Source organism: Leptonychotes weddellii, chromosome 2 (assembly GCF_054177405.1).
Source record: "Leptonychotes weddellii isolate Sample4059 chromosome 2, ASM5417740v2, whole genome shotgun sequence".
Lineage (NCBI taxonomy): Eukaryota > Metazoa > Chordata > Mammalia > Carnivora > Phocidae > Leptonychotes > Leptonychotes weddellii.
In genome coordinates this window covers 123,365,102-123,381,503 of record NC_138370.1, presented here as the reverse complement: position 1 = coordinate 123,381,503, position 16,402 = coordinate 123,365,102, and the positions used below count along the sequence as shown (strand labels likewise).

Sequence of the window (16,402 nt, the reverse complement as noted above, 5' to 3'; positions counted from 1 at the left end):
TTTTTTAAAAAGGGATTGATAAGATGTTGGCTGAAAAAGGGAAAAAGAAAAATTCAAAAAAAAAAAGTTAAAAAAAAATTAACTTTGAAAGACTAAAGAATCGGGGAAAAAAAGCCATGAATTCTATGTGTAGTATTCCCCTAGCCCTGGAGTTCTGCCATTCTCATTGATCGGTAAACTTGGTCTTGGCTGGCTGTTCTTGCTGATCTTCTGGGGGAGGGGCCTGTTGCCATGGTTTCCAAATGTCTTTGCTGGAGGTGGAATTGCCCCGCCCTTGCCAGTCCGGGCTAAGTAATCTGCTAGGGTTTGCTCTCGGGAGCTTTTGTTCCTGCAAGCTTTCTGTTTGGCTTTGGAGGGAATGAGAGTGAAAATGGCGGCCTCCCAATCTCTGCCCCGGAGGAGCAGAGAACTCGGGGCCCCGCTCCTCAGTGAACCCCGAGAGAAAAGCAGTCACTCAACTCCCGTCTCCCCCGTCTCAGGCTGCACTCCGTGCTCACCCGGCCTGTGACCGAGCGTTTCTATCTCTGGCACCCAACCCCATGTGGAGTCTCCAAACCCAGCAGATCCCTGCGGTGCACTCCCGGGCCGCTCCTCCTGGGGGAGGAAGGTGAGTCTCCCTGGATCTGCTGCTTGTTGGGTCCCTGCTGGAGGAGCAGTGGCCTGACTGTGCCACGGATCACGGTTTATGGCAACCCCGAGCTGAGAGCCCATTCCTCAGCTCCGTCTTTGCAACCGGCTTCCCCACTCCGATACCTGGGAGCTCTGCCGCACTCGGGCACTCCTGGTCTTTTTGTGACTCCAAGGGTCCTGAGACCACACTGTCCCGTGAGGGTTCCACGCCCCACTTAGCCCCTGGAGCGACGTCCCTCAGCAGAGCCGACTTCTAAAAGTTCCGATTTTGTGCTCTGCGGCACTATCACTTGCCAGTAGTGGCTGACGGAGGCTCCTGCCGTCTGTCTTCCCGAATATCACCTTGGATTCACTTCTCCGCAGTCCTAACTTCCAGAAAGTGGTCGCTTTTCTGTTCAGAGAGTTGCTGCTAATCTTTTCTTCGATCTCGTGTTGAGTTCATAGTTGTTCAGAATGGTTTGATCCCTATCTAGCTGAATTCCTGGGACCAGACGAAATTTAGGTCTCCTATTCTTCTGCCATCTTGCTAGGGAAAATGTTTCTGAGTTTTGATTATATAACTATTGTGTGGCTCTCTTTGGGTTTATCCTCCTTATAGTTCATTTAACTTCTTGGATGTGTGGATTCATGTAGTCCATCATATTTGGGATGTTTTCTGTCATTATTTATGCAGGTATTCTCTCAGCTCCTTCTTATTTCTTCTCTTTCTGGGACTTGCATTATGAGTATATTGGTTCATTTGATGGTATTATAAGTCCTTTAGGCTCTGTTCACTTTTCTTCATTTTTTTTCTTTCTGCTCTGCAGACTCAATAATTTCAGTTGTCCTATTTTCAAATTGCTGATTGTTTGGTTGGCTCACAACTGCTGATGAATCCCTCTAGTGAATTTTTCATTTCATTTTTTTACTTTTCAGCTCCAGAATTTCTTTTTGGTTCCTTTTTATAATTTGTGTCTCTTTATTAATGTTCTCATTTTGTTCACATATCATTTTCCCAGTTTCCTTCTATTCTTTGTACATGGTTTCCTTTAGCTCTTTGAGCATATATAATGCAGTTGATTTAATGTCTTTGTCTAGTAAGTCCAGTGAATGGGCTTCCTCAGGAATGATTTTCTGTCAGTTCTTTCCCTTTGATTGGGCCGTATTTTCCTGTTTCATTGTATGCTTTGTGAGTTTTTGTTGCTGAAAACTGGACATTGAATATGGTGGTAACTCTAGAAATCTGATTCAGTCTTCAGGGATTGTTGATTTTGCTTGTTGACTGCTAGAACCATCCATTGGTGACTTTCCCAAGTATTTTTGCAAAGTAGGTATTCCTTGTTGTGTGTGGCTAATGAAGTTTTCATTTCATTGCTTCTGTGGTCAGCCAGTGACTTGACATATCTCTATAAATGTAGGTCAAGAGAAGTGGAATGACACACAAAGTCTGCTTATGTGTGTTAGGATAAAATTTATTTGAAGTAAATTTCAGATAGTTATATTTGAGACCTGAATCAGAGTTGAATTCCAAAAGTTACTTTTGTATATCTTCTCTTAAAATGAGGACATTACATCTCAGGTTTTGCAATATATACTTTTTCTTACCTGAAATAAGTAAAGATTTTGTTCCTTTTTCTACATATCCATGTTTACAACCTACTTAATCATCCCCTTCTAATCTCACCACTCAGTGGTACTTCAAGTTAGAGTTCAGTGTTGTTATTTTGAAAATCGCTTATTTTCTGCCTTTTAGAGTCCCGGAGATCTGCAAGTCATGAAATAGAGGAAATAGCAATGGAAAAAAGTTAGCTTTTGGGAATTAAAAGCCCCTTTTGTATTGCACTCTAGGACCACAAAAATCAAACTTGGTTTTAAAATAAAACATTATCTCACACCTGTGTCCTATATTTACATTGTCACCTCACTTGATTTGACCCCCCACAAGCTTGGTGCTCAGAAAGCAGATAATAGTGGTGCCTGGGTGGCTCAGCCAGTTAAGTGTCTGCTTCGGCTCAGTTCATGATCCCAGGGTCCTGGGATGGAGCCCCATGTCAAGCTCCCTGCTGGGCAGGAGTCTGCTTGTCCCTTTCCCTCTGCCCCTCCCCCCTCTACTCATGCGTGCACGTCAGTGCTCTCTCAGTTTTGCTCTCTCTCAAATAAATCTTAAAAAAAAAAACAGATAATAAACTTAGTGATGAAGAAAGTGAGATCCAAAAATTCAGTCACTTTTTTTTTTCAGGGACATATATCTAGTAAAAGCAGATTTAACAATCAACCATAGTTCTTCCTTAAACCATTTTCTCAATTCAGGCTTCCCAGATCACTAAATAGGTATCCTCTTAATTTCACTCAAGCCATTCCTGACCTGCAGTTATTTTGGCTCTCTAGCATTCATCCCCAAAATCTTTCTGGTTATAGACTTTGTGGCCACAGGGTTTCTTCTCACTGGAGCTGGAGGGAAATTTTTTTTAAGTGCTTTTATGAAAGAATGCCTAGGGTTGCAAGTAGCTATGGTTCCAGTTTTTCCAAGGAAATTAAATCAACTTCCTTGAGACAGAAAGACTGCAGAGTTAAGAGGAGAGGAGAAAAAGGCAAAGACCTGAGGATGTTTGAACTTTTCAATCCTGCTGTCCCTGACACAGGCTCTCCACCGCCACCCTCCCTGCTTTCTGCAGTTTAGTTACATGCAAGATAATTCCCTGTTTTTGCTTAAACTGGCTTAAGTAGGGTTTCTGTATCTTGCAACTGAAAGAACCCTAATAAAACCATGTTCTTCATACATTTTTTTCCTGCACAATTAAAAAAAAGGCGGGGGCGGTTTAGGACACTTTCTCTTGTACTTTCTCCTTTTTAGGCATTGAGCATCCTAATTTCTACACATGTGTATGTATAGAACGTTATTGTGAATGGGGGAGGGATGTGGAAGGATCTCAACATTGGTTACAATAAAAGAAGGAGAGGTGAATTTTTTCTTTATAAATCTTTTCATTGTTTCACATGTTATTTTCTTAAAATTTTAATAAGGAACGGGTGCCTGGTGGCTCAGTCTATTAAGTGTCTAACTCTTGGTTTTGGCTCAGGTGGTGATCAGGGTCATGGGATTAAGCCTCACATCAGGCTCTGTGCTCAGTGCAGAGTCTGCTGGAGATTCTCTCTCCCTTTTCCTCTGCCCCTCCCCACCTTGAGCACACACGTGTGTGCTCTCTAAATAAATTAATATAATCATTAAAAAGTCCTTTTAATAAAGAAAATAAAGCATTTAAAAAAATAAAATGTACTTCTTTTGAGTTCAGATGTGCCTGTTATGTTTGTAGCAAATGCTAATGTACAGCATTAATAACAAAGTTTATTCTAAACCCTTTTCATTTTATTTTCTGACACCCTTTTTATTTTATTTTATTTCTGTCAGTCATGAGGATTGTATAAGCTTTATTTTTTTGTAGTTCTTAGTTACAAAAATAATAGTTGTTACTGTTTTGTTTTTCAAATTACAGAATTGAATGTGCATTTTCAAACTACATTTGCCACTCACTGCAAGATTCAATGTACTTCTGGTAGGAATTGTGGTAGTGCTCCCAGTTGAAAATTGTGCTCTAACATTTTCAACTCATGTTATGATGTCTGCCATTGTGGATATGTTCTATTTTACTTTTTTCTTTGGTTTTGTGGTATTTGTTAATTAGACTTTCTGTTTTCTTGCATGTCATTTGTTGAAAGTAATTTGTTCTTACTTTGTTTTTATTTTGAGTGATTTAGTTAGAGGTGGACATGATACTAATACTCATATTGCTGTTTACTAAAAATGTATAATTCCAATTTAATTTTTGTTTACTTATTCCAAAAATATATATAGTATATACTTTTAATGTCTGAGGTCTGTGACTTGAGATTTTAATGTTTCTAGTATTTTTTTCTCAGTCCTTCTTTCTCTCCAAGCTAAATAATTATCTTAGTGTCATAGGTATGTTAAACTATGTATAGAAGTCTGTATGTGTACAGGGATGGTGTATGTCTATAATGCTGATTCTGTGATTCTTGCTCCCTGGCTAAGCTGAAGTTCTGCATGCTCCTCAAAAAGAGTTACACTTAGAGTTAGATTACTTTGAGCAGACAGCTACACATTCTGCTTCCTTTGTCAAATCTTCCCTGAATGCACTACAGTTGTAGGTCATCCATCCTTTTCCTGAATAATTTTACACTTATTTCAGCATTTACAATTTTGACTGTCTTACCCTATTCCCATTAGTGTTCCTTCTGGGTAATGACTGAGCATTGACAAGATTAGAGGAGACAACATGTATCCATATAGATTTCATTTATTTGTACTGATTACCCATCATCAGGAGATATAATTGCTCTTCAAGACCTAAATTCATAAGCAATATGTTTAGGTAATTTCTTATAACTTGTAATTGAAAATTTCGTTATGGATTGTTGAAGTGAATAAACAAGGAGGTTGTTACATTGATGTTGCTCAGAAGCCTATGCAGCCAAACCAAAATCTGAGCCAGAGTCAATGCACTTGAATCTGAGAAAATGAACCTTAAGAACAACTAATCATAGACAACTAGGCTTTCCCAAATAACGCAATTGCAAAACCCAATCAGATAATTTCCTTGATTTGCCTCTATGTCTTCTCTATAAAAACCTCTCCCTGAGCTCCTGTCTGTGGAGTGTTCCTAACCATTTTGGTTTGGTGCTGCCCAATTTGAATTGATGTATGCCCAAATAAACTCTTAACAATTTCATTGTGCCTCAAATTGCCTTTTAGCAGGATTATTCTTGTTGATTGCCCAGGAGTCTTCCAAGCTCCTCCCTAGAACTACTAAGGTGGAGCTAAGTAGATCACATATTATTCCGTCCCTACTTATGGTTGACTTCATTGCTGCGTGGAATTTTCTTTTTCTAAAAAATTTTATTTATTTGAAGGGGGGGACAAACGGGGAGGGGGAGAGGGAGAGGGGAAGCAGACTGCCTGCTGATTGGGAAGCCTGTTGCAGGGCTTGATCCCAAGACACTGAGATCACAACCTGAGCTGAGGTCAAAGGCTTAACCGACTGAGCCACCCAGGTGTCCCTGAAACTTTCTTATAATATCATTGACAAGATGAGAAGTTCTATTACCTACACAGTGTAGAGTGGCATATTCATGGTTTAGTCTCAATTTTACCCATTATTCCATTTAGGCAAGTTATAACTTTGATTTCTGTTCATTTCACTCTCATGATTGCAATAATATAAGCATTGTTTAATTTTATCTTTAAAACTTTACCTTGTTTTATAACCTTACAGGGTTTTAGTGATATTTACATGGTCATCTGATTTAACACCTATTTCTACTATATTCAATGCATAATACTATTATTTCCAACGTATTAGAATTCTTTGATCAGTTTTATTTACACATACCACTTCCACTTATGTGAATATTGGTATTTACTATCTTTTGTTGGTGGTGATGTTTGTTTTATATATATGTTTTGTTTTCTCAGCTGGATTATTATAATTTTGAGGTCAGGCACCATTCCTTGATTGTCTTTGCGCCATTGGATCTTGAAGTTAGTAGGTGCGTAGTAATTATTAAGTTGAACTTGATTGCAATTGAGAATATTCTAGGCATATTTCCCTTTCACCTCATATAATGATTTAAAGGAGGTCTTTAATTTCTAACCACAGAGAAGTTTTTGCCTCAGTGGTCCTAGAGGTAAAAAGGGGGGGGATGTCATTTTGATTAATAAAATAGGCCAGGTGGTCTTGGAAATTTTAGGAATACCTTGGAAATAACCATTGATGTCTCCTTTAGGACCCAGATCTTCGAGGTCAGTTTAGGTTTCTTAAATAAATCCCCACACTGACCAAGTATTTTCAGTATAATTTGCATGCAGGATTTCCCAGATATGAAGTAATAAAATTGGTATCCCTATGGCTGAGATGAATGTTCTGCAAACTGTTAATTGTCGAGGTTATAGACCTCTGAGAATCTGGTAGAAACTATGAATACATGTATATTCATTTTGCTCATAATTTTAGGGAAGTTGTTGATCCCTAAAAATGACACATTCCAAGATGATCTGCTCTTGGAATAACAGCCTTCCAGATTCTATAATTCTTCTTAAATTCAGATTGATGTTAAGCTTTTTTCAACTCCCCTTTTTGTTTTCTCCCCCTTTCCCATTCTAAAGTTAACTAAGGGAGTTTCCTGCATCTGAGTCTAGGAAATGAGATAGCCATGCTATTCTGGCTTTAATTAGATTTGAGTGTCCTGGGAAAATGTTGCATAACATGTAAACAGCATGCTCTTCTCTATGTCAAGTGAAAATAACACACACACAAATTTTTTTTTTTGAAAGATCTTTCAGTATGAAACTCGGGGTGGGAGAGACTTTCCCTTCCTCTGAACAGCTGTTGCTGCTATTAGAACATTAAACTTAGCTTTGAAACATCTTTGTTTTTGAAAGTCACTTACACCCCTGCTTAAAACCTTAATTCTCTTTCCACGGAGTTTTCATAGTTCAGTAAACAGTTTGCCAATGCACATGTTTGATATTGTAATGGGAGAAGGTCATCATTCCCTCTGTGCTTGTATGGTGAATCAACAAAACTAGTAAGCGTCTCTTTATTTCCAAGTTCACTTTCTCCTAAGACTCAAGAAGTATTTAAGGTCTTTGGAAAGTTGTCCTGTCCTTAGAGGGAGTACCAGTTTCCAAAGGATTCTAGCTATGGCAAATGCCAGTAACTTATTTATTCATTCAGTGAGTCTTGAGCATTATTATGTGTCTAGTACTCTTGTAGGTACCAACAATAAGTGGCAAATAAGACAGGTACAGTTCTGCTCTCATAGACCTTTATGGGGATGGAGAACAAAGGCATGAAAAAAATATGTAATATATTTATAGATGGTGATAGATCAAGAATGATAGAAGTAGTGCTATTTTCAATAGGCTGGTGAGGAAAGCTTTCTCTGAGAAGGCATATTTGAGTAGACACCTGGATAAAGTGAAGGAATAAGCTATGGGAATATGTTTACTGTGCTTGAGAAGCAATAGGAGGCTGTATAGCTGGAATGGAAACATGGAAGGGAGAATGATACGAATGAGGTGGGAGAATTATATAGAACTTTACAGACTGTATGCTATTGGAAGGCTGAGACCAGGGGATCCGTAATCTCATTTATATTTTAAAAGTATTACCCTGAAAAAAAAAAAAAAGTATTACCCTGGCTGTTATGTAGAGAATAAATGAAAGCAGGCAAGAGGGTAAGCAGGGAGACTAATAATGACATATTATTATTTGGTGACCTGAAATATATCCAGTGGTGGTTTAATGATTTTTTAATATAAGCAATTAAATTATAGTCTAGCATTGGACAAAGAAGTTCTGGTATATATATATATATATATACACACACACTTATATATGTATAGGTATATATATGGCTCTCTTCAGTTCAGATTTTTCTCAGAGATGGATGACTTCAGGATCACTGAGAACATAAATCCTAGCCCTTTAAGATTAACACTTAGTGTCTTTGACAGTTGGTTTTCATTCGCTTAAATTTTTTTCTTATTAGAAAGTGAAAATATTCTTTGTAGAAAATATGGAGAATAAAGTAAAAAGTGAAAACCATCTCTAATTCTTTCATCTAGATATAGTATTTTAGCTGACTCTTAACAGTTATTTTGCTCACATTTCTGGAGGATATCTATTTCTGCTTATATAGGTGAGAAAACAGAGGTTTAGGCAGACTTTAATTACTTGTTCAGAATTACCAGAGTAATTATTGTCGTATTCTTAGTGCTTTATTGAGGTTCTCAGCCAGTCCCTGAATGGCGTGAAAATGGTGTTAGTTATCAAGTTCTAGATATGAACAGTGAATTAACTAAGTATACTGTGACAAAGAAAATTAAGAGACACAATTACAATAATTTTTTCCCTTATCCTTTAGGTCAGTGTTCTTAGATGATGTTGCAATATATAAGATCATTGTGGACCATGTATTTCCCTAGAAAAAAGAGATTCTCCCTCTCAGATTTATAACATGACTATACAGGAGCACCTGGGTGGCTCAGTCGGTTGGAAGACCAACTCTTGATTTCGGCTCAGGTCAATGATCTCAGGGTCCTGGGATTGAGCCTCACATAAGGCTCCCTGCTCAGCCAGGGGTGTGTGGGGGATCTGCTTCTCTCTCCCTCTCCCCCTCTACCCCTCCCCCTACTCGTGTGTGCACGCATGAGCTCTGTCTCTTCTCAAATAGAATCTTTAAAAAATGCAACAGATTTCTGTACGTTGATTTTGTATCCTGTGACTTTACTGAATCCATGTATCAGTTTTAGCAGTTTTTTCATGGAGTCTTTCCAGTTTTCGGTATAGAGTATTATGTCATCTACAAATAGTGAAAGTTTGACTTCTTCCTTGCCAGTTTGGATGCCTTTTATTTCTTTTTGTTGTCTGATTGCTGTGGCTAGGACTTCTAGTACTATGTTGAGTAAAAGTGGTGAGAGTGGACATCCCTGTCTTGTTCCTGACCATAGAGGAAAAGCTTTCAGTTTTTCCCCATGGAAGATGATATTTGCTGTGGGTTTTTCATATAAGGCCTTTATTATGTTGAGGTATGTTCATTCTGACTCTACTTTGTTGAGGGTTTTTATCTTGAGTAGATGTATTTTGTCAAATGCTTTTTCTGCATCTATCAAAATGTTCATATAGTTGTTCTTTTTATTTATGTGGTGTATCACATGGATTGATTTGCAGATTTTTTGTTTTTTAAGTAGGCTCCCCCCCCCCCCAGCATGGAGCCCAGTGTGGGGCTTGAACCCATGACTCTCAGATTAAGACCTGAGCTGAGATCAAGAGTTGGATGCTTAACTGACTGAGCCACCCAGGCACCCTGATTGATTTGCAAATATTGAAACACCCTCACAATCCAGGAAGAAGTCCCACTTGATCGTGTTGAATGATTTTTTTAATGTATTGTTGGATTTGGTTTGCTAGTATTTTATTGAGAATTTTTGCATCTGCGTTCATCAGGGATATTGGCCATAATTCTTTTTTAGTGATGTCTTTTTTTTTTTTTTAAAGGTTTTATTTATTAGAGAGAGAGGGAGAGCGAGCTCATGTGCACAAAAGAGTGGGGTGAGGGGCAGAGGGAGAAGCAGACTCCCTGCTGAGCAGGGAGCCTGATGTGGGGCTCGATCCCAGAACTCTGGGATCATGACCTGAGCCGAAGGCAGACGCTTAACCAACTGAGCCATCCAGGTGCCCTCTTTAGTGATGTCTTTATTTGGTTTTGGTATCAGGATATTGTTGGCCTTACAGAATGAATTTGGGAGTTTTCCTTTGTTTTCTATTTTTTGGGGGTAGTTTGAGAAAAATAGGTATTAATTCTTCTTTACATGTTTTGTAGAATTCACCTATGAAGCTATCTGGACTTTTGTTAGTTGGGGGATTTTTGATTACTGATTCAGTTTCTTTGCAGGTTATGGATTTGTTTCTTCCTGTTTCAGTTTTGGTAGTTTATGCATGTCTAGTTATTTATACATTTTTTCTAGGTTGTCCAATTTGTTTTGCATAATATTTTCTTAATAATTGTATTTCTGTTGGTTGTTATTTCTCCTCTCTCATTTGTGATTTTATTTATTTGGGTCCTTTCTCTTTTCTTTTTGATAAGTCTCATTAGAGGTTTATCAATTTTATTAAATTTTCCAAAGGAGCAGCTCCTTGTTTCATTAATCTGTTCTATTGTTTTTTTAGTTCCTATATCATTTATTTCTGCTCTAGTCTGTTATTTCTTTCTTTTTACTGATGTTAGGCTTCATTTGTTGTTCTTTTTCTAGCTCCTTTAGGTGTAAGGTTAGACTTTTTATTTGAGGTTTTTCTTGCTTCTTGAGGTAAGGCTCTATTGCTATATACTTACCTCTTAGGACCACTTTTGCTGCATCCCAAAGGTTTTGCACTTTGTGTTTTCATTTATTTTTTTATTTCTTGGTTGACCCATTCATTGGTAGCATGTTGTTTAATCTCCATGTATTTGTGGTCTTTCATGTATACAAAAAAAATTAAAATTTGTAGATACAGATTAAAGAACAAATTCTTATATAGTCACCACCTAAGCTTGCCATCTATTAAAAAGTAGAACTTTACCATAATTCAGAAGCTCCTATGTGCCCCTCCCTCACTACATTCCTTTTCTCACCTTCTGAAGTAGTTAACCATCCTGAATTTAATGGACATCATTCCTTTGTTTTTGATTGTTTTCATCATATATGTCTTCACTCCTAAATCCAATGTTTAATGCCTGTTTTAAAATTTCATAATAAATAGAATTATGCTGCATATATTTTTTTGTGACATGCTTCTTTTGTGCAAGATTATTTTTGAGATTCATCCATGTTGATGTGTGGAGTTATATTTTATTTCCACTGTTGTATGGTATTCCATGGAATTTTAATATACCCTAATTTATTTATCCATTCTATTTATGGACATTTGGATTGTGTCCAGAATTTTGCTGTTATAAACAATGTTCCCATAACTTTCTCTGACATATGTCGTATGTAAGAATATATCTATGGTGTATTCATAGTAGTAGAACTGCTAGGACATAGAGTGTGCACATGTTAAATTTTATAAGATAATACCAACATGGTTTCAAAAGTAGTTAAAGCTTTTTCTTCTTTTTTTTAAAGATTTTATTTATTTATTTGAGAGAGAGAATGAGATAGAGCATGAGAGGGGGGAGGGTCAGAGGGAGAAGCAGACTCCCCGCTGAGCAGGGAGCCTGATGCGGGACTCGGTCCCGGGACTCCATGATCATGACCCGAGCCGAAGGCAGTCGCTTAACCAACTGAGCCACCCAGGCGCCCAAAGCTTTTTCTTCTTTCACCAGCAGTAGAATGGTATTCCTCATTGCTGTAAAGCCTTCCTGTCACTTGGTATTTATCCACCTTAAAGAGTTTTGCCAGTCTGGTGGTGTCAAATGGTATCCCAAAATGATTTGAATGTAGATGTCCCTGATTACTAGTGATATTAAGTATTTTTTATATTCAACTTGTGCATTGTATATTTTCTTCTTTCTTCATTTCTATTTCCTGTTTTTCATTTAGTTATTTTTCCTTTCCTATTTCATTCATAGGAATTCTTTATATATTCTAGATGCTACTAATTTGCCAACTATAAATGCATTGCAAATATTTCCTTAGTGACTAATTGGATATGGGAGGTGAAGGAGAAGGCATATAGAATTACTCCCAGGTTTCTGGTTTGGGGAACTGAGTGGTTGCTAGTATTGTTAAACTAGGACATCGAATATAGGAGGAGAACTAGATCTGGGGGAGGGGAATTTGAGATATTTTGGAGTTTGATGTTTCTGTGGGATATTCAGATGTTTATGAGACATCTCTATATAAGGGTCTGAAGCTCAGGTGAAGTCTGTTAGGCCACATCAGTCCAAAAGAGTCTTGTATGATGGGCCTTTCAGAATACTGCAGTTGGAAGGAATATGATAATTCTCAAACTCATTTGTTTTCTACCCATTGGATTCTTCTGTGAAATACATGTTCCAGTCAAATGACCCACCAGACACTTCATTTTAGTTATTATTTTATTACTTTTTTGATCTGCTAACAGTTATATAATCTTTCTTAACATCTTCAAGAGAGCACAGCATTTTTATTTTGAAACACATCCAGCATATCTGTCTTACATAACATGCAGAGTATACATCTAGATTTTAAAATTTTTCATTGCACAATTGTGTGGTATTTAGTTACACAAGTTACTCCATAAACACTGAAAACAAGAAATATGTGTATCTAAGAATCCTACTTTACATAGCTTTTCATTAAAAATAGTATTTTCACATACATTTTCAGGTATTTCTAGGTTCTCCTATGTATTTGGAGTTGCATATATATATAACTGCTGGAAGAATATGGGCCCCTTGGGAGGATAGCAGTAGAAGCTCGTGGAGTAAAGGTCTTTCTTAAAAAAGATTGTATTATGGGTACTTTGTGAAGTTCAAAGAACTCTGATAAGTCTAGAGGTGGAAATATCCCTTAATAACGGTTAGAAGGTAGGACAGGTGAGGAAAGTGTCAGTAGGGTAGGACCTGGTACATTCACTGAAAATGTAGTACCTCAGCATAGCTTATAGTGCCAGGACAGGGTGATGAACCGTCCACCTCCCTCAAGGAGTAGTAGCAGCTAATTTGGTGACAATGGTTGGTCACCTTTTAAGAGAACTGCAATCCAGGGACAGTTAGGGCTTGCATATATTGTGTGCAGGGAAATGATGGCAGAGGTAGTCTTTTTCTGGTCCATCTTTATCAGTATTACAGTGATTATGCTTCTCTGTTCAAGGAGATGTTTTAGACCTGTAAGAAAAGAACGGAGGTGTAAAAGTGTGATACTCAACTTTGGCTTCAACCTGGATTCTGCTTGGAACATTCTGAGTCCCCAGGCAAAGTATCTGGTGAGCTTTCTTGCTGCTATATCATCATTGTGGATTACAGGGGCTGCTTTTTTAAGGCCAGGAAAGGCTTGGGGGAAATTCGGTAGCTTTGCTTGAATAGTTAAAGCTCTTCCTCAAGGTTGACATTTCTAGATAGGTAGGGTAACCGTTGATACCGCACAAGATGAGATCTCAGTATAAAATAAATAGAGGTAGAGGCAGGCATGATGGTAAACACTTTCAAGCCAAGGATCCCACAGGAAAGCTCAATGCAAATATTTCTGACTTCCCAAAATTGACATTTCTTACAGAACAGTTCTTCTGCAAAGAGCAGCAAACCTACCTTTCCTTGCTAATTGCTCTCAGTAAAATCTTGATTTTCTTAGACTCTGGATTCAGACATCTTTTCTCCCCGTTCTTTTTCAGTGTGGCACTGTAGAAGTAAGAAAGGGTGAAAATATTTAAAACAGTCTTGGGCCAATAAAACAGATGGAATACAGTTTTTAGATCAGATGTTTATGTTTCATTCTCGATGTTTCCCTTGGTTATACAGAGGTCTTAGAATCATTACAAACCCTTTACTGATTTTGTGATCATACTTACATATTTAATACATGATTACAACTAGGGAAGTGATATTCAGATGGCATTTTACTCACATGATCTCAACACGTGGACAAGATTGACTTGCAGGAATCACTTCAAGTTTTTCTAAGGATTTTGGATTTACAGATCCATTACTAATCTTGATACAGGTACAGCGTGTAGTTCTAGAGAGAGGTATTCCTGTGGGAAGAAGAGGTACAGAGAGCAGGGGAGGTTAGTGCCGTTTTCATTTTAGGCATTTAATGTGAATTGGTTACTGCTTAGCAGAACCAATATCCCCATGTCATTTGAGTCCGTTGGAGAGAGAATAATAGCATTTTAACACAGCTCTGAATGATTAATTAGTTGGTTATATGAAAGAATGGAATTGCAACTTGAGAAGTGTAAATTCATACCCTTGAATGGTTCAAATGGTTAATTAAGCTGAGTTGACTAAGGAAGTATCTGTGTCATCCTCTCTTCCCTCATTCCCTTACATTTTTTGTCTATCCTCTTACACTTCCTCTTCTGCTCCTCCTCTGTTTTATTCCATTTGCTTTTCTGACTGTACACTCAGTGGCCAGACGGAATCTCTGCTTATTTACCCTTCATTTATAGGCAGGTTGTAAAACTTTTGTGAATACACTATTCTTATTATTATAGAATTTATACTCAGTTCTATTTCTGACCTTAAAAATTAAATATCCCTTCATGTTCCTTACCTTGAGTTCCAGTCAGAGTCAGAAAGATAAGGCAGAAAATAAGAACAGCACTTTGGTTCATGATGCCGTGACTGGAGGTTCCTCTGCAGTAGGCTCAGAAAGTCTAAGCAGTTGAGTGTCTCAGAAAATGTGGGGTTAGGATGCAGTATTTATTTGCAAAGGCACTTTCCCTCTCTAACTCTGATTGGGTAACATTATAGTTGACTCAGCAAAACCTGCTGTCTGTTACTTGGGGAAGTCCCATATTGCAGAATCAAAGATATTGTTAGTATTTATTGTGACTCTGAGTTGTGGAATTTCCCTCCACCTTCTTTTTTCACTAAGAGTGAGTTAGGTTTCACTTTCCAAAATATGAATGGTTTCTTGAAAAACAGAAGTTTATTGCATGTAAGTTTTTTTTTTTAAATGAAAAACATTTTAATGAATCTTTTTAAATGAAACTTTGATTCTCATCTTTTGCTTCCTGCAAAATAAAGATGTCAACTTAATCCTCAAGTCAGTCTTAAATACAGTTTTTTTTTCTTTTCAAGATTTTGTTTAAATACCAGTTAACATACAGTGTAATATTAGTTTCAGGTGTAGAATATAGTGATTCATTACTTTACATACAACACCCAGTGCTCATCACAAGTGCCCTCCTTAATCCCCATCACCTTTTTAACCCATCCCCCTGCTCATCTCTCCTCTAGCAACCCTCGGTTTGTTAGTCTCTATAGTTAAGAGTCTGTTCCTTGTTTTGCCTTTTTCCCCCATGTCCATTTGTTTTGTTTCTTAAATTCCTCATATAAGTGAAATCATATGGTATTTGTCTTTCTCTGACTGACTTATTTTGCTTAGAATAATACCGTCTAACGCCGTCCACACCATTGCAAATGGCAAGATTTCATTCTTTTTTATGGCTGAGTAACACAGTTTTAAAATGAGTATATCTATGCTGTGTTTTAAATCTATTTTAATTTGCAGCATTAAGTCATGAATATAAATATATTTATTCACTTTATGGGTTCCAGGGATGTCATGTATTTTTTCTTTTTATCTCTACAGTAACCTGTAAGAAAATGGGAACGTTGTTATCTTCATTTTATATATGGAAGAAGAACCTTAGAGATAAGATAATTGTGTTAGGTCATACAAAGGTTGCAATCTATTTAGTCTACTTACTATGCTTTTTCTCAACATTTGTCTTAAACTTCGTAATTACTTTCAGAGGCTAAGAAATTTTTTTTTTAAAGATTTCATTTATTTATTTGAGAGAGAGAGAGAGAGAGTGCGCACAAGCGGTAGGGAGGTGCAGAGGGAGACTCCCAGCTGAGCAGGGAGCCCATGTGGGGCTCGACCCCCGGGGCTCCGAGATCATGACCCGAGCTGAAGGCAGACGCCTAACCGACTGAGCCACCCAGGCACCCAAGAGGCTAAGAAAAATTTTAAAAGTTCTTTAGTAATAGCAATTTTTCATCCTTTGTAAATCTAATTTTTGGAAATAATTTAGCCAAGCATTGTCTTTTGATCAAATACTATAAATAATAGGTTTGGTCTTCTTGGACAAGGTCAGAGATCTGGAACTGGCAAGTTTCAAAGAATTCCAGAAATGTTTTGAACAGTCATGACATCATTAGAATAACTGAATAGTCTTCTACATATAACTGTTTTGAGGGAAAACACTAATTTGGATATCTGATTTCTGTTAGTGTTGGTAAGCAATTTTTGTGTTTTTCAGAAAAGTCCCTGAATGAAACATCATAAGGTAAGATCTAGAATGGCATAAAAAAAGGATTAATAGCTATGATAAGATTATTGCAAAAAACAAGGTATTTCCTTTTTGAAGAAAATTTATTTTTGTTTTTTAAAGAAATTTTTAAAAGATTTTTATTTGTTTGAGAGAGGGACGGAGGGAGAGGGGAGAGTGCTCATGAACAAGCAGGGGGAGCGGCCAGCAGAGGGAGAGGGAGAAGCAGGCTCCCTGCTGAAAAGAGCCTACCAACAGCCTGGGGCTCAATCCCAGGACCCTGGTATCATGACCTGAGCTGAAGGCAGACACTT

General features: G+C 37.6%; 3 protein-coding genes across 4 annotated transcripts in view; 1 reads left to right on the top strand and 2 right to left on the bottom strand.

Annotated features, from left to right (window-relative positions):
- Positions 1-16,402, top strand: part of ART3 (ADP-ribosyltransferase 3 (inactive)) — a 147,564-nt gene that overhangs the window by 7,751 nt on the left and 123,411 nt on the right. The window lies entirely within an intron of this gene.
- PPEF2 (protein phosphatase with EF-hand domain 2) overlaps positions 1-16,402 on the bottom strand; it is a 213,795-nt gene that overhangs the window by 141,593 nt on the left and 55,800 nt on the right. The window lies entirely within an intron of this gene.
- Positions 12,194-14,513, bottom strand: CXCL10 (C-X-C motif chemokine ligand 10). The gene is made up of 4 exons (XM_006744029.3): positions 14,363-14,513; positions 13,715-13,841; positions 13,399-13,488; positions 12,194-12,978 (listed from the first exon to the last, which is right to left on the bottom strand). The coding sequence occupies exons 1-4, from the start codon at positions 14,421-14,423 to the stop codon at positions 12,960-12,962; spliced, it is 297 nt and encodes a 98-aa protein (XP_006744092.1). The 5' UTR covers positions 14,424-14,513; the 3' UTR covers positions 12,194-12,959.